At 42.2% G+C, this 25,119-nt stretch overlaps 1 protein-coding gene across 1 annotated transcript; it reads right to left on the bottom strand.

Moving 5' to 3' along the window:
• Positions 1-1,369: 1,369 nt before the first annotated feature.
• Positions 1,370-23,001, bottom strand: LOC114662957 (zinc finger protein 30 homolog). The gene is made up of 2 exons (XM_028816702.2): positions 21,907-23,001; positions 1,370-5,577 (listed from the first exon to the last, which is right to left on the bottom strand). Exons 1-2 carry the CDS (start codon positions 22,496-22,498, stop codon positions 3,995-3,997), a joined length of 2,175 nt encoding a protein of 724 aa, XP_028672535.2. The 5' UTR covers positions 22,499-23,001; the 3' UTR covers positions 1,370-3,994.
• Positions 23,002-25,119: the final 2,118 nt, after the last annotated feature.

The raw sequence follows: 25,119 nt of genomic DNA, 5'->3' as shown, positions 1-25,119 counted from the left end.
CTTTCCTGCGCAAGGCTAATACTGGGGTTACGAAGTCACAGAGTCTATTGGTAATAATTATTTTTTGTTCCTAGGTGTTTTTATCAATGTTAAATATCAGTCATATTTTCTTATGGGTGCTGTCATTCTGGAATACTACTGTTGAGGATTGTTAGGCCATTACAGTAAAATCTTGGATTGCGAGTAACTTGGTCTGTGAGTGTTTTGCAAGACAAGCAAAAATTTTTAATAAATTTTAACTTGATAAACAAGCGAGGCAGTAGTACGTATATGCTTGGCCTGCTGAGCGTCATGTGATCACAACTGAGCCGATGGTTCTTCTCTCTCTGCGGGATTGTGGGTAATCGTCTCCCATGCTTGGTGTCAATTGGTGTGCCTCATTCGTATAGTCAACATCCGTACGAGTGGATACTGTTTACTATAGCATTGTGACCTCGTGTGTGTGAGCGATGACTCTGTTTAACGACAATGCAATGTCACATTTCAAAAGGCAACTGTCATTGGACAGGTTCCTTGTTAAAGTCGCAAAAAAAGAAAAAGATTCCAGTGACCCAACAGACAGCACTGACTCTGTTAGAGTAAAAGTCATCCTACACAATAACCTCTCTCCCGTCTCCCTCACAATAGCCATGATTCTTTTCAAAGGTAAAGTGCCGGTTAATTTGTTTTATGTATTTTTACTTTATATTTTGTATTAATCATTTTTGTATGAATATTTTTGGGTTGTAGAACGAATCATCTGAGTTTCCATTATTTCTTCTTTGATATACAAGTGCTTTGGATTACAAGCACACTTCCGGAATGAATTATGATCGCAAACCGAGGCACCGCTGTACTTGGCTTGTCATCTCGGATTGTGAGATGCATGATGTCATTACCATGACAACACAAAGGTCAGTGTCTTACACTTCCAGGTCGTCCAAGATTTGGATTCACAAACGAATAACCGCTAGCGTCTTTGTTATTGTTATTACGATTTGTTTACTTTGTGATTTTGCTTCTATTGAAAAAAAAAGGGTGGCACGGTGGCGCAGTGGTAGTGCTGCTGTAAGGAGACCTGGGTTCGGTTCCCGGGTCCTCCCTGCGTGGAGTTTGCATGTTCTCCCCGTGTCTGCGTGGGTTTCCTCCGGGCGCTCCAGTTTCCTCCCACAGTCCAAAGACATGCAGGTTAGGTGCCTTGGCGATCCCAAATTGTCCCTAGTGTGTGCTTGGTGTGTGTGTGTGTGTGTGTGTGTGCCCTGTGGTGGGCTGGCACCCTGCCCGGGGTTTGTTCCTGCCTTGTGCCCTGTGTTGGCTGGGATTGGCTCCAGCAGACCCCCGTGACCCTGTGTTAGGATATAGCGAGTTGGATAATGGATGGATGGATGGATGGTTTACAATTTACCGTGCTATTCTTTGACCTCGATTGTGGCTACATGTCATGATCTTTGGTTATTTAAATTTAGTCTTCCCAGTTATGACTACTGCTTGAATGCTGGTCTGTCTGTGCCATCTCCCAATTCCATTCTCTGTTTCTCTCAAAACTGCTGTTGCCCTGTGCATCCCATTAATAACAAAACAGGAAATCTCAGAGCATTCTCAGAGCAAGGTGAACACATGCTGAAACCAGCCAATAAATTAGTACAGTGGTGAATAAAAACGTATGACAACCAGTGACCCTCTGGGAGTAAATGGAGTCTGATGGTCACCTTTATTGGTAATTTCACTACTTTACTCTGTGCTCTCTATTTTTCCACGTGTACAGCAGTGCATTGAATTTCTTCCACCTCTATAGTACACATCTTTTGGCTTGCTGTGCCTGTGCCTAGTGGTGGTCTTTTGACTTTGCATGTTGGCTTCCATAGTGTATGATCAATTCCTCTACCCATGTGTGATGAATAGTCTGTGGCGAAAAGCAAATTTAAATTAATAATGGTGACCTGGGAAGTGCGGACTACAATCACCTGTGGGTATGTGTGAGCACATGCCGCTACAGGGATGGTTTGGATGTCTGGTTGATTGTGCATACACGTGTGAATGTAAGCGTCAGTCAGGTGCCTCATTCTTACCTCGGACAGAGCGGCACATTACAGTGGCACCCAATTAGGCAAGCCAAGATAAGAGGAGCCTGCATGACTGAGAGGAACAGATGAAAAGAAAAGAGAGATGGAGGTTAAAATGGATGGATGGAGGAGACAAGGCAGGATTGGGAGATGCCAGGATGGAGGGGAGAGGAGGCAGGCAGCTGGGAGGAGAGTCCCTAGGATCAATGCTCAAGGAGGCTGAACAGGTCAACTCCAGCTGAGCATTTATTTTGAAGTAGCTGGAGTGGCGGGCGATGCTCATAGGGGTACTCATATAAGTCCAAGGAATGGCAGCGGGAGACGGAAGGAGTGAGGTGAGACTCGGAACGGCGTCCTGCCAGGGGTCTCTGACAGCAGCAGGGACTCAAGCCTATTTTTCGAGGACTGGCTGTGTCTGTTGGTTGGGCGTCTCCTCCGCTGCAAGATCTTATGTGGGGTAAGTGGAGGAGACGTCAGTTTTAGTAGATTGCACCAGTACTTGTGAGTTTTTAAAGGACCAATTCTTGCCAGAGATTTTTAACATTGTTTTTATGCAGTATTTTTATATGGTGGATTTTAACCTCCACACATTTTCACCGTTTTTTTAATGGATTATTTATTTATTCACTATTTTCGTATTGGATGTTTCACTGCACTTTTTGAACACTTTGTCTTTGATTGTTTTTAATAAAAATATGGAACACTTTTGCACCTATTGCACCTACCCCTTGCTGTGTCCTCATTTGCTCAGCTCATTACACGGCTCATGAGGCTCCAACTGGAACTGACCCAGATCGTCACACCACGTTTTCTAGTTTACCTGTACTGTTTAACCAGTGGAGGCCAGTAAACTTCTAATCTTTTTTTTACCAGCTACAATTACAAAATATCTGCCTTGCTTTCCTGGATTACAACAAATAGACTCCTTTCATAGCATTTTGTCATCATCATCCGGATCCCAAATTACACCTTACAAGCTGCAAACATCCCAATTACAACATAGGCTTCAGAAGTGTGGGGTACACAAGTGGAGTCTCTGAGTGGCTCGGCAGCCTTGTGCTCTGCTTTATGGAGCTGTTCTTCTGTGCTCTACTTCAAGCACTCTGTCCAGAAGCCGCCATCCTGCTCACAACAGCGCTTGCATTCTACAAATAAGATACCTCGAGTCATTTTCATTTTAACCTGGGCGTGTGTCGATTTCAATGCACTTCTGAAGTTTTACTAAACAATTGTCTCACAAAATGATAATTATAGTGCAGTTTAAGACCATCCTGTTGACCACTGGCATCAGTTCAGTTCTTCTTGTAAGTCCTAAATTAAGTGGTCACAATCGATTTTATACCCCAAGATCATTGGTTGGAGAAAATTTGCATCCAACATTTTCAACAGCTCACTGTGACAAGAGATTTCCACAACTTTAACAACACTCTGAGCCTCTCAATGACTCCTGCTACCCCTGGATGATTTATATATGGGTGAATTTCAGGAGAGCACACTTTTTGGTTCTGAGAAATATTGCCCATTTAAAGAGATGAACACTAGAATTTGTACTAAGGCATAAGGGAAGCAAACTGGCCTCCTTGAATTCTGGGACAACAGTTCCTTGTAGCCCTTTCTCCTCTTTAGATGCCATAGCACATTCGTTTCTAAGGCTGTGTTTGAGCATCTTTGAATACTAACAATATTGTTTTTGGTGCAAATGTTAAAAAAATAACTATACTGCAAAGCTAAAGCCATGTGGCGGCATTTGCAGATGTCAGTTGGAAGGGAGTGGGACTGATCTGAGAGATTCATCTTCTTCAGAGGAGCTCCACATTCTGAACCACTATATTACTGACGTAACCTTGGTGCAATCCTACACCGAATAATTTTCCATTTTGCTGTGTTGCGGAAGAGGTGCTCACATATAACCTTCCTGACATGCTCCATTCTCGAGAGGGGAGATCAATTTTTCACAATGGGTTACTTTCTGAGATCGTCTCTCCCAGGTGAACTCTCTGATGAGTTTTCAAGTCTCCTAAATATCTGAAGGCCTTATCACATTTTTTACAACTGTACGGCTTCTCCCCAGTGTGGATTCTCTGGTGTTCCTTGAAGCTGAAGAGCCAACGGAAGGTCTTCCCACAGTCTTTACAAGTGTACGGCTTCTCCCCGGTGTGAATCCTCTGGTGCGTCTTAAGACTACTTGGGTGAATAAAACTCTTCCCACATTCGGCGCAGATGTAGGGATTCTCTCCCGTGTGAACCATCTGGTGGGCTTTAAGGCTCTTTAAGTGACTGAAGGTCTTCCCACATTCAGTACAACTGTAAGATTTCTCTCTGGTGTGATTCCGCTGATGTGTTTTAAGGCTTTTGGGATTATTGAAGGTCTTTCCGCATTCGGTACAAATGTATGGATTCTCTTCAGTGTGGGATTTGTGGTGTGTTTTCAGGGTACTTAGCTGACGGAAGGTTTTCCCACACTCGTTGCAGCTGTATGCTTTGTCTGGTATGTGAACAGAATGATGGGCTTTCAGGTTGGACAGCTGACTGAACATCTTCCCACACTGGGTGCAACTATATGGTTTCTCGCCCGTGTGAATCCTCTGGTGAGTTTTAAAATAGCCCAAGCGACTGAAGGTTTTGTCACATTCGGTACAACTATATGGCTTCTCCCCAGTGTGAGTCCTCCGGTGAATTTTAAGGTGATACAACTGGTTGAAGGTTTTTCCACATTCCGCACAAGTGAATGTTTTCTCCCCGGTGTGAATCCTCTGGTGAATCTTGAGACTACTGAGTAGGCTGAAGGATTTTTCACAGTCATTGCAACTGTACGGCTTTTCCGTGGTGTGGACTGCCTGGTGGGCTGTGAGGTTGGCCAGTTGGCTGAACATCCTGCCACACTCTATGCAGCGATACGGTTTTTCTCCTGTGTGAATGCGCCTGTGCGTTTTATAATGACCTAGACGAATAAAGGTTTTCCCACATTCGGTACAGCTGTGTGGCCTTTTCACAGAGTGGGACCTCCTCTGTCTTTGCATATTAGACCTGTACTTGAACTCCTTGCCATTTGGCGTAGAAGTCAGGTGTTCATTCTGGTTTTCATTAGTTCTTTTCATAGTCTCAACTTGTAGCTCATTTCTCAAATCCTCCTTTTTGCACCAGCTACTCTCCTCCACTGTGTATTGACCACCTTGGCCACATCTTACCTGGGTGTCCACAGCTTGATCAGAAGTAACTGGATCATCAGGTATAGAGATTAAAACAGAGCCCTCTGTCTTAACATTTGAAGAAATGTCAATGTAGCTGGCCTCCTCTTTAATGACGACAGATCCTTCATCACCGAGTTCCTCTTTAACGTGCACTGCCCTCCACTCCATATTGCAGTTTGTCAGGGATGCGATTCTAGCTTTTGTGTCTCTCTCTTCACTGTCTTTGAAGCTAGAGATATCATTTTCCAAATTGGCTGGGGCACTTGCACAACACTCTTCAAAGATATCTTCTTTTTTGATGGGAACCATATCTTCCAAAATGTGGGATTCAACATCTTGCTTACCTGCAGAGAAGAAAGAAACACAACCAACTCAATAACTGTACAGTAAATTAAGCTGGAGTCAGTATAGTCTTGACAAGACACAAGGCAGGAACAAACTCCAGTCCAACACAGGATATATTGACTCATACAAGGCCAATTTAGAGCTGCCAATAAACTTAACTTGCATGAGGGAGGAGATAAATACACAAAGAGAAGAGGCAAACTGCAGGTAGGCACAGAACGCGGTCAGGCAGCCCTGCTGCCAGAAAATCTTGGGCACCTGACAATTATGGCAGAGCCCCTGGGACCCCTGGCTTTGTACTACGATAATTCTGCCTCTCCAAGCTCATCGAGTGACGTCATGCAGTGATATTTCAGTTCTGATAATAAATTTTTTATTTTCTTTTAAAAAGTGCATTTCTATTTTTATTTCATTCTAGTTTTCTGTGAAGTCAACAATTTTTATTTTTATTTAGTTCTGTGTTTAAAATTTTAGTTTCTATTTTATTTAGTTCTGGTCATTTTACATATTAGTACAATTTTAATTTTTTTTTTTCTGTTTCAAGTCCACAAACGCCGGCCTACAGATATTTCAACGCAAGTTATGTTTCAGTCAAAAAAATACACTCACAGTTCATAATGCCGTTAAACACAGCTTGACTATCAATGACCAAACAGACTAAGTGGCCTAATGAGTGTAGTCGGCAAGATTAAATGTTTCAAACCAAGAAACCAGTCGTTGCTGTTAAGCATGCATTTGGAGAAATGTGTCCCTGTTCAAACAATGTCTGTTGCATCCATAGCCACAGAATGAAAATATTCGCTCGAGGAACGCCTGTGATGCAAGTGCACAGACGGGGTCCTCAGCCACTGGCACTAGCAGATGGTATGTTGACGATTTCTGCTGCAGGTACTGAAGTGCAGTCCTGGTGCCAGATAAGTGTTGGACTTCCACTAAGCACTCATCCAGATGGTCCAGCTCTGAAACTCGGAGATTCGTTTTCTTCTTCTTGCACGCTATGTTTACTTTCATTATCATCTGCGCTGTAATTAAAGTATTTCTACACGTTACTTTCTCACTTTCTACCCACAAACATCTGCTTAAAAACTCACCATCCTCAAACACTCGTGTTTACTGCTTCAACCCGACGAGCCAAATGTGTTCAACAAACAAACAACGGTCCTTTATGGAAGTTGTGCCACGTGACTATAGTAAGCCCAAGGTACAAGGTCACCACATAATGAACAGCACAACGTAACTGAACGCTCAGGGCAACCTTCAAACTACCCCTTTGTATGACTGGACCGGATTGAACGAAAATGCTATTGCTGAATTTTTCGTTTTTACTCAGTTTTCGTTCATTCACATATCACTCATTTTTATTTAGTTTTAGTTTCACTGTTTGCTTTAATTTCATTTCTCGTGCTTGTAAAACGAAAAACGATATTTTTAGTTCTAGTTCTCATTTTCAACATGTCTATGCTACACTCAAGCTTAACGTTAATCACTGAAATTTCACACAACCGTAATTTAATTTATAATATTATATTGCATGTTGTGTCTCATGATGCATGGTGGGTCTGGTAGCTCTGAATTAAAATTACTAACAGAGTCAACTTATTTTTTTCTGTATGTGTATCTCATGATATGATATCAACGATCACAGTGCCCACCTTCGGACCTCAACATTTGCGTCATACATGTTCTTGATGTGAATCACCTCATCTTTCAAACCAGATCCTTTGAATATTTTGCATCTAAATTTGCACAAGAGGCTGAGATCTCCTCCGTGCTCATGCTCCTAAAGTTTAAAATTGGACAAAAAAGGCATCATATGTTGTTTAGGCTTTCAAAATGGCCAAACAATTCTGAAATTAAGGAATCCATCATAACGTGAAACGTGCCTCTTCTGAATTTTACTTCTGGATCTTGGGATTCCTGATCATCTGCTTCTGTGTCAGATCCATCTGGCTCAATAAGTCGCCTTGGTCTTTTGCTACGCCAACTTGATTTGAACACCGCAGGGATTTCCATTTCATCTGTCGCAGCTTTAGCCTCCCACTGCTCGGTGGCCCCTGACAGTTCTCATGGTTGCCTCCCAATGGCGGTGGCTCTGGGTCAGGATTCAAACCCTCAACTCTGCAGCTCCAAATCATTGCACACTGGGTTGGCAATTGTTAGCTAATACTTCACTTTTAATTAATTAAGTTGTAATTTCTCCTGCAGTGGTTCATAATAAATGTTTCAAAATCGATATCTCTCTTTCATTCATTGTCACCTTTAGCTTCCTGCTCCTCCGTGGTGCATTTTAAGGTGTTGGGAGATGCTATTTAACATTAAATACCGAACATCTTTACAATGAAGCCAAATTCAAGAGGTACAGACACAGATGTCCACAATGAAACAGAAGCTCATATAGCGTCGTGTATGCATGGCATCACTCTCCAGGGGTTGACTGTCTGATTAGAACTCAATTAAAGCAGTCACCTCTAATTGGGTGTCCATAAGAATCACATTACAGCTCTTAGTGCTCTTATGATCTTAATAAATGTTCTCCAATGCAATGTGAATTGTCGCACCAGCAGACTGCTGAAAGAAAATGAAAAGCCTAATTATTCCAGAAGTTCAATTAAAGGCGTGAAACAGCATCTTGTTAAGTTTGCAGCTCTAATGAGATCCTGCAGACACTATGGCTCTGTACGAGTGGAAACTGACACTCCTGCTTCACAATGAGAGTGTGGCCTTGTTTTAATTATAAACTTTAAAGTGTGGGGGGGGGTTTAGGTTGAAACAGAATAACTCAAAATGCCTCCCGTGTGCCACTGCTAAACACAAACAGGCTCAAAGGTCAAGAGCTTGCCTTTTGTTCTCATCTGGAAAATACACAGAGATTCACTTGAAAGAGGCCCCGATATTCTGTAATAACTCTCGCTAGGACGAAGCAATGTGCAATGTGCTCCTCAGTATATGGAGCTTCGAACAAGCCGGGATACCCCTGCGTATGAACGATGAAGTAGGTGCCAGACAGCCGTTGTGACGTTTAACCTCCGTTTGCAACTTCTGGGTGCATACCACCCGTACCCCTTCACTCAGTCTCTCGACTTCTCATCAGGATGGTAGTGTACAGTATTGAGCAGTGCATCTTCATGGTGCGAATTTGTTTAAGCGATGTCGGAATCAACTAGATAATTATGAGTTAATGGAAGGTTTCTTCCAGCAAGATGGAGCAACATGTCACACATTGGCAAGGAGTATGGCAGAAACTGAGTCCTTCTTCGGCAACAGGGTCATTTCAAAGGGGCTTTGGCCACCACGGCCGCCAGATCTGACACCACCAGACTTCTTCCTTTGGGGTCTGCTCAAAGGAAAAGTCTATCGGAACAATCCTTGCATTGTGGAAGATCTGAAGGAAAATATCCAACGTGAAATTACTGCTATTCTCCCCCATAATGCTTGCCGATATGTTCAGGAAATGTGTCTGGCAGGAAAGGGAAACCACTTCCAGCATCGCATGTAATGCAATCGATTACACATACGTCAAGGTATATAGCGTATTTTTTTGGTTTAGATTGTTTCATGCTAATGGGAGTTACAACAGAATATTCTGTGCCTCATTCAAGTGTATCTCCCTGTAGATGATGTCTCCTTCATTCCTTTAAATTAAATTTAAATTCCCATGACCTGAGTATGCTTTGAAGATCCAACAAACAAACTGCAATACGAGTCAAGTCAACATGGCAGCCATTCATTATGTGACAATGAGCATAGATATTATAGTGCATATATTGTCAAATTCACGAGCCAGGAGAACGTTTAATGAGCTCCTACAGAGTACGTAACAGGGAAGTATAAAGGTGTGACACAATCTATAACCTCTAATCCATTTCGGCTTCTAGAGTGAAGGAAGATGGCTTGGATGATTCATGTCATCACTTCCAATTCAGGGTGGTGTGGTAGCACTGCTGCTTCTCAATAAGGAGACCAGGGTTTGTGCTCTGGGTCCTCCATGTGTGTAGGTTGCATGCTCTCCACGTGTCTGCGTGGGTTTCCTCCGGGTGCTCCAGTTTCCTCCCACAGTCCAAAGTCATGCAGATTAGGTGGACTGGAGTGCTAAATTGGACCTTGATGTGTGTGGGTGTGTGTATGTGTTTGCCCTGCAATGGACTGGCACTCTTCACTCCAGGGTCTATTCCAAGCCTTGCACCCTATGCTAGCCAGGATTGGCTCCAGCAGACTCTCACAACCCTGTTCAGGACTAAGCAGGTTGGCAAATAACTGACTGACTTCCAATTCATCATCACTATATAAAGAAGGCTCAGACCAGAAGTTGCTGTTCACTGTCTGCTTCCATATGGGATGGATCCTTGCAGACTGAACCATTTACTTCTCATGGCTGCAAATGTCTAAGACTCCTGCTCTGCCTACCGGGTATTCCTGGACTCTTTGTTTTCTTTTTTTATTTTTTGAACACTAAATGTCTCTACTGGAACATCAGCTCTTTTGCTGTTTCTAGATTTGTCTTTGAGAGTCCATGAATGCAGTGCCTCCAGAAAGTATTCTAACCCCTTCACTTTTTTGACATTTGTCTAGTTAGAATAACTACAAAGGTTAGAATAAGGAGGTTTTGTCAGTTCAACCTTCCTATCCTAAATAACACCAGATGCCCAAGCTATCACAGTTGGCTCCTACCACTGCAGAGGGTCAGCAGCTCTACTCCAGTCGGATGTCTGTGCTTCTCACCCTGCGGAGAAAGCTCATGTCAGCTGCTTGTACCCTGTGAGGGATGACCCATGTTTTTACCAAGCCGGGAAGTCCTTGAGATGGAAGGACAGGGGGATACAGCTTACACAGGGCTCTCCCCACACCCAGGATGCTAGATGCAAGCAAGCTCAAGCACGGATCCCCGCATGGGTGCCCACAAGGCATGCTGAGTATTGTAGTCCCATGGGACAGCCTTATTGGGTCCTGTGGGGGACGCCTCAGGGCACTGCGGGATTTGGGTGTTCCTACACCGTAGGGCTCCAACTTCACCCTGAAGTGCTTCAGAGCTGCAGCATCATGTCACCGGAAGCACTTCTGAGGTTTAGATAAAAGGAGCTGCCTGCCTCAAATTGATGAGCCAGAGTCAGAAGGTGGATGAAACTTGTGAGGAGGAGTGGAGGAGGCAGTGGAAGAGAAGGAAGGAAAACAAAGAGTTGCTTTATTGTGTTATACAGTGCTTATTGTAGTTGTGGCTGTGGTGGGAAACACTTGATTTAAAGAGTTTGCCACAATAAAAGACTCCTGCTGCCTTTTAACATGTGTGAAGAGCCTGTATATTTTGGGTGCTTGGGTAGCTGGAGTGTCCCCTGGTGTCCACAACCTGGAATCTCATTCTTTTGGTCACTAACTTAAACTCATGGCCATAGGTGAAGGTAGAGACTTAGATTGAATGGTACGTTGAGAGCTTTGCCTTCTGACTCAGCTCCTTCTTCACCCCTGAGGATTGACTGAGCTCGCTTCATCAATCCATCTATCAACCTCATCATCCCTTAATAATTAAATGCCTTCACCTGAAGCAGTAATTCATCTCCCACTCAGAGAGAGCACTGTCCACCTTTTTCCTACGGAGGACCATGGCCTTAGATTTGGAGATGCTGATCCACATCCCTGCCACGACACACTCGGTCGTAAACCATCCCGATGCATGCTGGAGTTCACAGCCCGATGAAGCCAACTTGTGTTAATCAAAAGCAAGCGACCCAAGAAGAGAAATAAATTATGAGATAAACTTGAATTGGATTAAACTTGTTTGAGAATGATATATTATTACATAATAAGATCTGATGAATGTATTCATACATTTATCAATGTGCATCTCCAGCTGGAAAATCAAAGGATAAATTATGGAAAATAAAAACAGTAAATGAAAAGTTCTTAAAAGCCACTGTGATCAGACCCAGGTGCATACGACAAAGTGTTCCATTTATACGCCTTGGATTCACTGTCACGAACACCTGCGCCTATTCATCTCCAATTGGCGGCCTTTTGTGAACTGAGCAGGGCAGGATTCACAAACCACGTCTTGTGTGATTCTTGTGGCTGCTGATCTATAGAGCAGCTACAGATGCAGGAAAATACGATATGGTATCCACCAGGCCAGCTAGCCTTCCATTAACTGAGATGCACTTGGCTCATTGTACTTCTAAAAGAAACCCATTTCAGCAAAATATGGACAAGCTACATGAAGGCAAAGGCTTTCCTAAAGGCCTTGATGGAAGACCATGTTGACTTGGACTCAATGGTCTCCTCTTGCTTGTAAAATTTCTTATGTTTCTTATGTTGTGGCCAGTCACCATTTACCAACCACCCAATCTGCAATATCTGAATTGCAAAGGCCCTCAGAAGCCCTTTACTCTGTCAGCAACAGGAGTTCTCCTGTGCTTGTGCCACCACCAAGCCCTGCAAGCAGAGCTTTTCACAGTTGTTGTCGGTTGAGCGTCCTCTCTTTTACTTTATTTTAAAGTTTTTTGTCATATGTTATTTTTCATGTCATGTTAATTCTATTTCTGGATTGTTAAAATTTTGGGATTTTAAGATGTTTATCATCTGACCCATGATTTTAATGAGAGAGACTACCGAGAGATGCATGCAGTCAAACACTGAGCCGATTTTATTTACCAGGAAGTCAAGAATATCTTTTGTCTAAACCAAAACACTAATCAAGAATCAAAGTCATTAAGGCAGAAAACGTTTTCTTTGAACTGAAAAACAGAAAACACTAGAAATCTGCTAACCCACACAAAGTTTATCCAATCTCGGATACTTAAAAGATGCAACGTGCTGACCTTTATATAGACACGTACAGCGCAGTGATATTTCCTTCTGGGTGATACTGTCAAACCATCAACGCTATAGTACGGAAAATGGTAGCGCTTATAATAATGTGAAATGGGGTAGCGATATAATGATGTAGTGAGAAGTCAAGCCAAATGACACCTTTAATTGGCTAACTAAAAAAATTACAATATGCAAGCTTTTGAGGCAACTCAGGCCCCTTCTTCAGGCAAAATGTAATCAATGGAAAATAAAATTACATAAGATTATATGTGGGCAAAAAAGTGAGGGAGGCCAAAGCGGAGGTGGATTGATAAAAGGGTCTGACTGGGGAGGGAGTGCCGTATAGAGAATGCTGATTAAGAACATCGACATCCCATAAAAATGGGAAAAGATGAAGAGGAAGAAAAAGAAAAAAGCAGTGACTGTTCTTGAAAAATGACGCCACACTCTTTGCATACTCAAGTGGGTTCTCCTTCCTCATCCTCAAAGACACGTGTGTTGGGCCAACTGGCCATTCCAAAATGGCCGTGAGGGAGTGTGGCTGTGAGTGTGTCCAGTGATGGACTGCCACCCTGTCCAGGGATGTTTCCTGCCCTGTTCCCAATGCTGTGAAGACAGGCTTTTCCACCATGCACACAGATTACTGGTCTCTGCAGGCGTACTACCTCAGGAAAAGTCTGGACTTGATGATGTTTTATTGCTGCTGTCTTTTATACTTATGTTTATTTTATTATTTATAGTGTGTTGTGTATGCATAATGACAATAAAGAATTCTATCTATCTATCTATCTATCTATCTATCTATCTATCTATCTATCTATCTATCTATCTATCTATCTATCTATCTATCTATCTATCTATCTATCTATCTATCTATCTATCTATCTATCTATCTATCTATCTATCTATCTATCTATCTATCTATCCTGAATCAGATTAGGTGGGTTGGAAAATGTTAGGGTTAGCTAATAATTAATGAACACACTGGCACAGATGGTATAAATTAGCAGCTCCAATGTTTACTACCGCGTTATTTATGCCACATTCCTAACTGATACTAATTAAAAAAAGGGAAGCAATTAAGGGTGTGGAATCTTAACAAGAAAAAGAGCTAAAATGAAGAAAAAAAAATCCTGTGCACTAACAACTGCAGCAACAATAAGCATCATTCCGAAATCTAATGAGGAGTAAAACTCGCACCGTTAGTAAGTGTCTGAGACGGATGCTACACGTCAGCCTGGGTCCGACCCTTGGCCCAAGTATGCCTTCTTTTATTTTAAAGTTTTTTTTGTCAAATGTTATTTTTCATGTCATGTTAATTCTGTTTCTGGATTGTTCAAATTGTGGGATTTTAAGATGTTTATCAGTATTTTGTTTAATTATTCAGTATTATTGTGTATGTGTGCCTACATTTTGTCATCTTCCTTGACTTCTGTGGGTTTAAACCCACCTTGACGTTACCATTGAGGGACCATCTTCAGCTTTTATATTCTGGCTGGGGAGCTAAGGTCTAGGGAAGAGTCGTTGTTTGTTGTGGAGAGGAGATCATTATAGTAAGTACAGGCTGAATTTTCCAGTTACTGTGGATTTGTTGCTTCTGTCTTAGTGGATTCTGATTCTGGATTTCAGAATGGCTTTGGGTTACCTTTTAGGATTACCTTATTTTTTTATACTTGCTCTGCCATTTTGTGCTTCTCTTTGTTACTATTAAATCAACTGTTTTTAATATAAAAGAACACTGTTTTCATTTTTTTTCCTACAAACCAGAGCTTTAAGACCATCCTCTCCCTTGAAGGGCACTGTTATGTTTCATAAGCATATTTTCTGTTTTGTTTTTATTCTGGTTAATTTTAGATTATCATTCTTTACGTTGTTATGTAATTTCTGTTTGGTTTATTTATTACTAGGGGGCTCTGCCCCCTGCTCGCTTCGCTCGGCAACCCCCGGGTGGGCGCTACATGTTAGCCACTTTGCGGATGGGGAAGCGAATGTACAATTTAAACAGATTGTTATTTTCATGGGAATTGTTACATATGCATAATAGAACTATTTGACATCACAGCGAGTAATTAACCATAGTAAAAAATAGTAAAACATAAAAAATTGAAAGAAAATTATGTTTCACGTTGTGTTAGATTTATTTGTTGCGTTATATGTTTTTGTTCTGTTTGGCTTTGAAATTAAATACTTTTTAAACTTACACTTTTACTGTAAAATTTCAGTGAATACAATATTTGGAATTAACTTTTCGTCAATATTGCATTGAATTTTGATTCCGTGTTTGGAGTTATAGCGTGACAACACAACGTATAACTGCCCGCGAGTGAATATCGTTTCTTTCTCTCTAATAAATAAACTGACTTTTTTGAATGTTTGTCCCTGTGATTTGTTACTTGTCATAGTAAAAGCTATTCTAACGGGAAACTGTAAACGTTTTTATACAAAAGGCAAATCAAGATCTCCTTTGGTGTCTAATGTTATCCCCTGTACTACATTACCTTTCTTGTCGCCTGTTAAAATTTTATATGTCAGAATTGTTCGACCAATTTTGAATACAGGTAATCTTGTCCTATTGCAGAGCCCATCACTCAGACTTACATTACGCAATAACATTACGATACATCCTTCTTTCAACAGTAATTCGGCCGGTTAAAGACTGTACGGTGTTACTGATTGTAAATATTCCGGATATTGTAGGTTGTTGTTTTCATCTTCCACAACATCACCACCAACTGTTTCAGCATAGTCTATTGATACGCATTTAACCAATTTGCCATGTAACCAATCGACAATTTTAGCGTTAATTCATTTGACTTCATCGTTTCTCGGTGCTAGGATTGCCTGTGTACTCATTTCTTCTGTTGATAACCCTTCAAGAAGAAATTCTTAATTAAGATTTGGACATAATAAGTCTTCTTTTATTGGGAACTTAAAGTAAGAAAAACATAAACATTTATAAGACCTGAGTGAGCAGGAACTGTGTCTGACAAAAGCATTCACACGAATGAGAAGTGAGAGGAGTGCGGGCGAGGGCCGTTAACCTGAAATGGTTGAGTGGAGTGCGGGACTTGAAAAAATCTCTTGGCAATAGTCTTGTCTTGTCTCAAGACTTTCTTTTATAATAGAGATGTACTGTACAGTATCTTTAAATATTCTGCCATTTCTTGTGTTTTGTGGGTGAAACCCCAGGAGATGAAACCACCCTGATGTCACTGATTCTTTGTCCTCTCTCAGCCTTTATATTGAAGTCAGAGAGAGTGGGTCCTTTTAATGGAGCATTGAGTTTGTGGAGATTCTCTTTGAAAAATAAGAAGTAGTGGGCTTATTTATGGCCTAATCCAGTGTGCTTGCTTGCAAATCACAGGGACAAACATTCGAAAAATTCAGGTTATTTATTAGAGAGAAAGAAACGATATTCACTCACGGGAGTTATACGTTGTCACAATGTAACTCCAAACATGGAATCAAAATTCAATGTGGTATTGATGAAATTGTAATTTAAAAAATTGTTTTTACTGAAGTTTTACAGTAAAAGTGTAAGTTTAAAAAGTATTTGTGTGTTAATATCAAAGCCAAACAGAACAAAAATGAATAATGCAATGAATATCTCTAACGCAACATAAAACATCATTTTCTTTCAATTTAGTATGTTTTACTCTAATGTAAAATAGTTAGGTCTATTATGCATATGTAACAATTCCCATGAAAATAACAATCGGTTTAAATTGTACATCCACTTCCCCATACGCGAGCAGCAGAGCCGTGAAGTGGCCAGCGTGTAGCGCCCACCTAGGGGCACAGCCCCCCAGTATATAAATAAATATCACCTCATCAATGTGATTCTACTCCAGGACAAGAGGGGGCACTGTTACTATGTTATTGTCTCTTCCCCCCACAGCTCAAAGAAAACACCCAATCAGGACAGCTGACTCCGCCCTCATTGCCCAGAGAAGGCCCGCCCCTTCCACTCAGGGCTGTTTAAAGATGCACATTCTCGGAAGAAGGAAGCTCATTCGTGATTGAAGCCCAACCTGGACGGAGCTCCACATTAACCCACCTACTCTTTCAAGCTGCTTATTTGGGAAGTCCCACTGTGTTTAAAGGCTTTCGGATCCTGCATTTTGATTGTGCCTTTTGAGCACCTGTTTATTTTTATTTTCTTTTTGTGTTTTGCATTAAATGTTGTGGCCCCCCATTTATTCATTTGGAGTTCTTGTGTTCTTCAACACTTCACAATATGTATTTTTTTTGTGGTTGGGTTTCTGGAGGTCTGATGAAAGGGGGTCCCCTTACCCTAACCCTAAACCTATACCTGTTCTGCCTGTGCTAGACAGAAAAATCTTTGAAAAGGACCTGAAGAGAAATCATAGTCAGAGATACACAATTATAATTAAATATTATCATAAAAATGCAAAACCAAATTCATAGTCAAAAGTCAGAAAGAAAGGGGTCTGTTAAAGATTGAGAAATTAAAGAAACAATCAACAACGAGTTCACAGGGTTTTTAAATAAACTGAAACTAAAGAGGGTGATCCTTAAATAGTCGGATCAATAATATCATTGTCACACTGTTGCGGTTAATTGTGGGAAATGTTATCAAGGTAACGAATGATGCTAAATACACAAAATAGGGGTGACCACAGTCCTAACAAAATGGTATTGAATGATGTCATGTCATTTTCTACCCTACTTAATCCAGACCATGGTCACAAGAGACTATCCCCGCTAACACAGGGCACAAGGCAGGATCAAACCCTGGATAGGGAGTCACTCCATCACAGTGTGAAACACATCTACCCACCCCATGCCAGTTTAGCACTGGCAATTCACCTAACCTGCATGCCTTTGCAAACCCTGGTCTCCATACTACGAGGCAACAGAGCTTTCATTGTGCCACCATAATCAAAAGATAACATTAACAAATCAAGAACTTTTAAATAAAGCAGGAAAGACATCCTGAAACCCATGAACACTTTAGAAAAATGTCCAAAAAATTACACAAAAGCCCAAGAAGATGGTGCCGGGGTTGAATTTTGGGTTTGAAGCCCTCCTGAAATATATCTTCTGACAGCTCCAAATGATTGCTTACAGATGGAATTCATGAACTTTCACTTCTCTGAAATGAACTCCTGCCTTTGCCCTTGTTTCAGTCAATTGAAGATTGCCTCCTCACATTTCTATCTACTTTAATAAAAGGATAAGGGCAGTGGTTCTCAACCTGTGGGATGGGCCCCCCTAGGGGGGCATGAAGTAACAAAAAGGGGGGGCGCGAAGATGTGAAAAAAAGAAAACAAGAATCGAAAATATGAAAAATACGTCTATTGAAACCAAAACAAATGAACTCAAAACTACATTCTGATACTAGAAAAATAAATATAGAGTTAGATAAATGTCGATAAAAGTTAAGTAGGTGTAATAAAATATGCATCTATGATATATCATTAATTAAAAAAGAACAAATGGGTATTAGTGGGCTCCTTTCAAAAAAACATTAGGGGGGCGCAATTAAAACTGTTATAAAAACTCGGGTCGCAAATATTTAAAGGTTGAGAAACGCTGGATAAGGGTCTGTGTGTCTGTCTGGATGCTATGTCTCTGCCATTCCAACAGATGGCACATCACAAACGTTAACACTGCTTTCACGAATCCCACACCAAATGGCACAACAGAGACAAATGCAGATAGTGCATTTCAAACATTTTTAGTAATAAAATGCACTGTATTTTTCATTCCAACAGATGGTGCATCACAAACATTAACACTGCTTTTATGAATACCCTACAAAATGGTTTAAAACAGACACAAATGCATTGCATGGTGCACTGCAAACATGAACACTGAGGTCTACATTGATTACTTAGTTTTCAACCCGTCTTAGACAAGTAGCACAGCTAGTCCACCTCAATAAAAGGGTAAGTTTGTTTCCGCCTGGTTGCTATGTCTCTGTCATTCCAACAGATGGCACATCACAAACATTTTTAGTAATAAAATGTATTGCATCTCTCATTCACAAATATTAACACTACTTTTTCAAATCCCATACCAAGTGGCATATAACAGAGACAAATGCATTGCATGGTGCACTGCAAACATTAATGCTGAGGTCAATGTTGATTATTTACATTTCAACCCATCTTAGATAGGTAGAACACAGCTAGTCCATCTCAATAAAATGATAAGTGTCTGAGTGTCCGTGTATGTGCCCCACTAGTTGCTATGTCTCTGTCTTTCCAAAAGATGCTGTATCACAAACATTTATAGTAATAAAATGTATTTCATTTCTCATTCACAAATATTAACACTGCTTTTTTAAATCCCATACCAAGTGGCATATAACAGAGACAAATGCATTGCATGGTGCACTGCAAACATTAATGCTGAGGTCAATGTTGATTATTTAGATTTCAACCCATCTTAGATAGGTAGAACACAGCTAGTCCACTTCAATAAAATGATAAGTGTCTGAGTGTCCGTGTATGTGCCCCCCTAGTTGCTATGTCTCTGTCTTTCCAAAAGATGCTGCATCACAAACATTTATAGTAATAAAATGTATTTTATTTCTCATTCCAATAGATGGCACATCCCAAACATTAACACTCCTTTTACAAATCCCATACCAAATAGCATATAACGGAGACATAGGCTTAACACTGAGGTCTATGTTCATTATTTAGATTTCTACCTGCCTTAGATGGGCAGCACAGCTAGCATATAAATAAATTCCTTAGAAGTCCATCCATCAGGCATCCATGCCCAGACGTAATGTCGTATGACATCCACAAGAGGGTGGGAATGTCTGATGAACAAAAGCAAGTGGCCTTTGACAGTAAGACAGTAAAGTGTGTGGTGAGCATCACATCATTCAGTGTCCACAACAGTTTTGCAATGTCCGGTGAAGAAACTCCACAAGACGTACAAAGAAAGAGGGCCTATACCTGGTGAACAGAAGTTTGTAAATTTATGGTATGACCAAAACAGATGCGCTTACTTTTGTACCATTAAGTCTGTTTTAATACACAGGCATTTCACTAGGCAAAGTTAAGAAAGGTGGTGGCTCTGAAGTGTCAACATGTGTGTGTGTGAGACACTCTTAAAAATTCTTGTTCTTTAATGGCACTTTATGGCTCTTTACTGGGTTGTGTGATTCCTTGTAGAACTATTGCCTGACCAAACAGCATTTAATTCTTTGCATATGAAGTTAGTTCTTTGTGCTTTGAAAATCTTCCTCATATGTAGAAAAAAAAAATCTTTCATGTATGGTAGGCTGCGGGACACTAGCAGATTGAGAAAACCTGGGCTTAGCCTGTGTTACTGAATGTATGCAGTGAGAGTCCTTTTAAAGTCGTGAGCCATTGCTATTTCACAAATCTGTTACCATTTATTCATGGTTATTTGCTGTATGGAGTTGGTTAAAAATCTAAATAAATAAAAGGCTCTTTCAGGAACCTTCATGTGGATGGGTCTTTCAGGAACCACAAATGGTTCCCCTATGGCATCGCTCTGGCACCTTTATATTTAAGAGTGGAATGTGCCCATGCAGTGACAGACCACCCCTGTGCCTAGGACTGGCTCCTTGTGCTTATTGTTGTCCAGGATTCCTGCAAGGCAGTGAGAGTGGAAAGGTGGTTTGGAAAATGAATGGAAGGACGAAGTCAGTGATGTGGTGACTTAACTGAGGAATTAAGGAAAGTGAAGTCCTGTGGTGGTTGCCAGTTTCCAAGGCAACGCAATGCTAAATTAGAGGCTAATTTCCTGTCATTAATTAAAGAGGGATACACTCTTTAAAAATGAAGGTGCCAGTGTGACTCTTCAGAGCGATGCTATAGAAGAAAAAAATTCAACTCTCAAAAAAATGTCATGATTCTTTATAGAATATTAGAGCAGATTTACGTAATGCCAGCGGGTTCCTGATTTTAACAGGACTCTTGCTGCATACAGCAACCCGGGCTAAGTTCAGGTTTTCTTGATCTGTTAAGGTTGCCTATACTACATATTAAAGATTTCTGTTCAAAGCCCAAAGAATAATTTCAGAGGTATAAACCCTTCCCAGAATGAAATGGTGCTTGTCAAGTCATGGAGTAGCAAGGAACCACAGCGCCTGCAGTGAAGTGCCAATAAAGATCCAGAATTTTAAAGAGTGGAGGACCAGATCAGTTTCGGTTTGTTGGTTTTCTATTCTTTTTTTGTCCTCACATTTGTCAAACTGTCCATCCCATTTTTCTTTCTTTTTTTCTTTGGATTGTGAGGACCGTACACAGATATTAATGGCCAAGAGTCCCTTTAAAAAGTCGTCCTATAAGGGCTGTCAGCTGCATCTGGGTCACTTCATTATGAAGATGATGCCTTTTTTCACCCAAACATCCATCCATCCATTTTCCAACCCGCTGAATCCAAACACAGGGTCACGGGGGTCTGCTGGAGCCAATCCCAGGGCACAAGGCAGGAACCAATCCCGGGCAGGGTGCCAACCCACAGCAGGACACACACAAACACACCAAGCCCAATTTAGAATCGCCAATCCACCTAACCTGCATGTCTTTGGACTGTGGGTGGAAACCCACGCAGACATGGGGAGAACATGCAAATTCCACGCAGGGAGGACCCGGAAAGCGAACCCCGGTCTTCTAACTGCGACGCAGCAGCACTACCACTGCGCCACCGTGCCGCCCGTTCACCCAAACCGCCTCTTGGAAAAGAAAAAGCAACGTGTTCTGTGCACGAGGGTCTTTGGAGTTCACAAGCACACTGCGGCACGAGAAAAACCAGCGGGCTAATTAAATCACAAATTCAATCAAAGACACGCTTTAGCGCTTTGGTGTAGCTGGAGCTTCAGAAGTCACTGCAGTCCTAGGAGGTGCTGAGGTCTTTCAGCCTCATAATAAACTTCTGATGTTGTTTTCAGATCTGCTAATCCGATAATGTACATTTTCCGTCCCTGGGTTTCCTGTCTAAATTAATGTAAATGATTAGGTGGAGAGCTTAGCGCGGCGTGCTCATCAATGATTAGGCTTGTCCGGCGAGTTAAGCGACTTTGGGATAAAATGGACTGCCGTGGTGGACTCGCATTCTTCTTCCAGTACAGACACGCACTCTTGGTTATTCTAAGTGGGCTCAGAAATTGGGTGGGTAGAGTGGCAATCCAGAAAGAAAAGAAAGATTCATGTTGGTAAATCCGTGCGAGCTGCTTCAACAAACTTCAGTTTCAGAATTCGTCTTACCATCGGGTTAGTATTCTGATGTAGCGCCCTTGTGGACGGCGGACAAACTATTTATTATTCGTTTGAACATCTGGGGCAACCCATCCTGCAAGTTCGCCGCTCAATTGTGATCTTCTGTGCAATGATGCTTTCAATGGCGCCACATAGCACACACTGACAGAGTGAAAACGGACATCGCGTTTTATACTTGCAAATGCATAATTCTACGGCGGTCCCAAGGCGGCATTAATCTACCTGCCCCGCCTCCCCTAACCCGAGACACGTTTCCAGGCTGACCAGAGCACATTGCGGCAATCCCCATAGCCCTCTTACCCAGCACTGGTGTCTCTGCAGCATAGACCCCACCGATTCTCTCCCAATCGGGGATTAATCGCGGCAGGTCCCAGCTCCCAGTTCCAGGGTGCACAGGATCCATCCTCGCCTCCACCTGCGGCCAATGCGGGACGTGAAGCGTGTCCGGCGTTCTCGGGTCCTCGGTGGTTCCTCTCGTACTAAAGCGCGGCTCTCCACTGCCGGCGTACCGCGCCAGTCCCCTCACTGGTGCCAGTTCACTGCTGGAGATCTTGATCTGCAGCTGTAGCCTTTGCAGCTCCGCGTCCGTGTCGGACATATTGGGATGTGATCCAGCAGATCTGTTAAGCATAAAGTCTGCAAACTTAGCCATGATGATCTCCAGCACCGTCTTGACTGCTTCCTCAATCATGTGGCACGCGCAGTTCTTAAATTCATCTCTGCGTTTGAAGTGGTCATAGTGTTTCTCGTCTTTCATCTGGAAGCCCATAAAGTAGTCGTTGATGAAGTCTAACATTTTGCACATGATATCATGAGAAGTAGCTTTCACGGCTTGATCGATAGCGAAGGAGAAACAATTTTTGAAATCCGCGATGCAGAGTTCTCCCTCCATATTGTCCACTTTATTCCAGCGATAAATCTGATGATTGCCTGATTAATTTTTTTTTGTCTACAAACAGGTCAGTGCCCGTGCAGCAGGGGTCTTTGTCCTGACACCGTTTTTTCCCCTTTTCTTGTTTTTTTTTTTTTCTTCTTCTTCTTCAGAAGTCGACATAAAGACTTCTGGGAGCAGTCTCAATTTTGAATCTCCTCCCCTTGTATGGAAGAACCCGGAGTTGCCAAGACAACCCACATTATTACTGTCCAAAGGGGCGGAGTTCAAATTTGTGTACTTTACACAAAAGCCGAATGGCGCGCCTAGCCGGCTGGCTCCTGTTTTAATCCGCGGCCCGGTGCTGCCGTTTCTCGTGACTTGTGCTCAAATCATCGTGGCTCGCCATTACTGTCAGAACTAACAGCCAATAAATGGCTTTAAGCGTTAATATTGTTCACGCCCGCGATGTTGCGCACTTGTCACTCCCACCAACCCCAATGCCGTCATCTCCGTACCCTGGCAGGCTAAGCAGCAGCTCTTCATCCATGGTGTCAGAACGGACAGCAGCACTGCCGATCCAGCCTTACGTTTAAATTCTTATAATGCAGTATTTGGAATTGACCAATGTGACTCCCAACAACTGATCAGAATTTCAATAATACAAAGCATTTAATTAAATAATGCCAACAGAGGTGAACTAGCATCCTGACTTGGGCTGGGTCCTCATATCGATGGAACGCACCTTGTATGGATGGCTGAAGAACTGATACTCTTTAAAGCACATTGTATCGTAGCGTTTCTTACTTAAGACAAAGTAATCCAAACAAAGATGACCTGCTGGCACAGTGAATAGTGCAGCTGCCCCTTCAAGGATCAGTGCCCGGGGTGTGAATCCTACACCTGGTGGAGTTTGCACATTCTCTGCTGGGTATTCAAAGATGTGTTGGTTTAAATTGTCTGGCGATTATGAACTGACCCATTGTGGCATGTGAGTAGGCACTGCGATGGACTGGCACCCCGCCCAGGGCCGCGTCCCGTCTCTTACCCTCAAGGGCTGTGAATTGGGATAAGTGAGTCTGAGAATTTTATTTGGGCCAGCAGCCATACCACACACATTTCAGGCAAGGCCATTCACCTGAAGCTAAGCATATTTGGGCTCGGCCAGTACTTAGATGGGAGACCATCCAGGTAAAGCTTGGGTTGCTGCTGGAAGAGGTGTTGGCGAGGCCAGCAGGGGGCGCTTACCTTGTGGTCTGTGTGGGGATCCCAATACCCCAGTGTGGTGACGGGCACTCTGTGCCTTAAAAATGGTACTGTCCTTCAGATGAGATGTAAAACCAAAGTCCTGACTCTCTGTGGTCATCAAAGATCCTTGGGCATCCTTCGTAAAGAGTAGGGTGTATCCTGATGTCCTGGCTAAATTGCCCACCACGATCTAATCATTCTGGCTGCCTAATCATCCCCTGTCTCTAATTGGCTATCTCTCTCACCATGGTACCACCTAACAGCCAATGTGTTGTGAGCGTACTGGCGCAAAAATGGCTGCTGTTGCATCCTTCAGGTGGGTGCTACACATTAGATAGATTGATACTTTATTAATCCTAAGGGGAAATTTACATACTCCAGCAGCAGCATACTAATAAAGAACAATATTAAATTAAAGAGTGATAACAATGCAGGTATAACAGACAGATTAGTGGTGGTTGAAGTTGCTCCCCACTTACTGAAGCGTAGTGAGAGAAGCGCTATATAAATGTCAAGAATTATTATGATTAGGCAAATGATTTAAGTAATTTGTAGGGGCACCACAAAGCCTCAAACCCCAGAACACAATCACAGACATAAGTCCCAGGTTCAAATGCAAAGTTAATTACAACCCAAATACATCCAACTGGCTTCTTTTCAACTGTTGCACAAACCCAAGCACAATACACTTCTCTTCTTCTCCTTAATTCCTCCACTCCTCCCAGGTGAACTTTGTCCATCCTCCACTCCCAACTTCAAGTTGCTTAGGTGAGGCAGAGTGACTCCTTTCATCTAAGACCTGGGAGTACTTCTGGTGCTAGGATATGGTCCATCGGCAGCACTTCTGGGTCATGCAGAAGTCTCACAGAGTAGGGATTGAAAATTCCTGTGGCACCCAAACTACCCAACTGGTCTGCCAAATGGGGTTACAGTTCCCAGTATACCCTGAGGGTGTCTGAATGGGCACCAAAGCCCAGGGATGCTGATACAGTATGTAATGTATTGTGGAAGAATGAAGTTCTGACCAGTTATCCCCCTCAGTCCTTCCATTGTACTGGGCATCTGGCTGGGTAGGGGTCCTTGCTCCATCCTTGATGGGGCGCCAGCCCATGGATGCCGTCCATTACAATATAAACATTTCCGGTATACAAATGCGCACCATTGGACCAATCTCTGGCAAAATTTGAACAATGCTCTCATTTGATTGTAGACTATGTCCCGATTGACCATATTATTTTTAAATTTCCATTTTTACTTCAGTTTAAATGACAGAGCCACCTGATGTCTCAGAGCAAGTGAGACACCAGAACAGAATGACAGACAAATGGACCAGAGCTTAAAATGACTTACCTGCTGCTTCTGTTTACAGATATAAAACAGAAAATAGTTGATTA

The sequence above is a fragment of the Erpetoichthys calabaricus genome, chromosome 12 (genome assembly GCF_900747795.2).
Source record: "Erpetoichthys calabaricus chromosome 12, fErpCal1.3, whole genome shotgun sequence".
In the NCBI taxonomy this organism is placed as follows: domain Eukaryota; kingdom Metazoa; phylum Chordata; class Cladistia; order Polypteriformes; family Polypteridae; genus Erpetoichthys; species Erpetoichthys calabaricus.
Note: the sequence above shows the minus strand (reverse complement) of the source record. Positions and strands in the feature narration are given on the sequence as shown.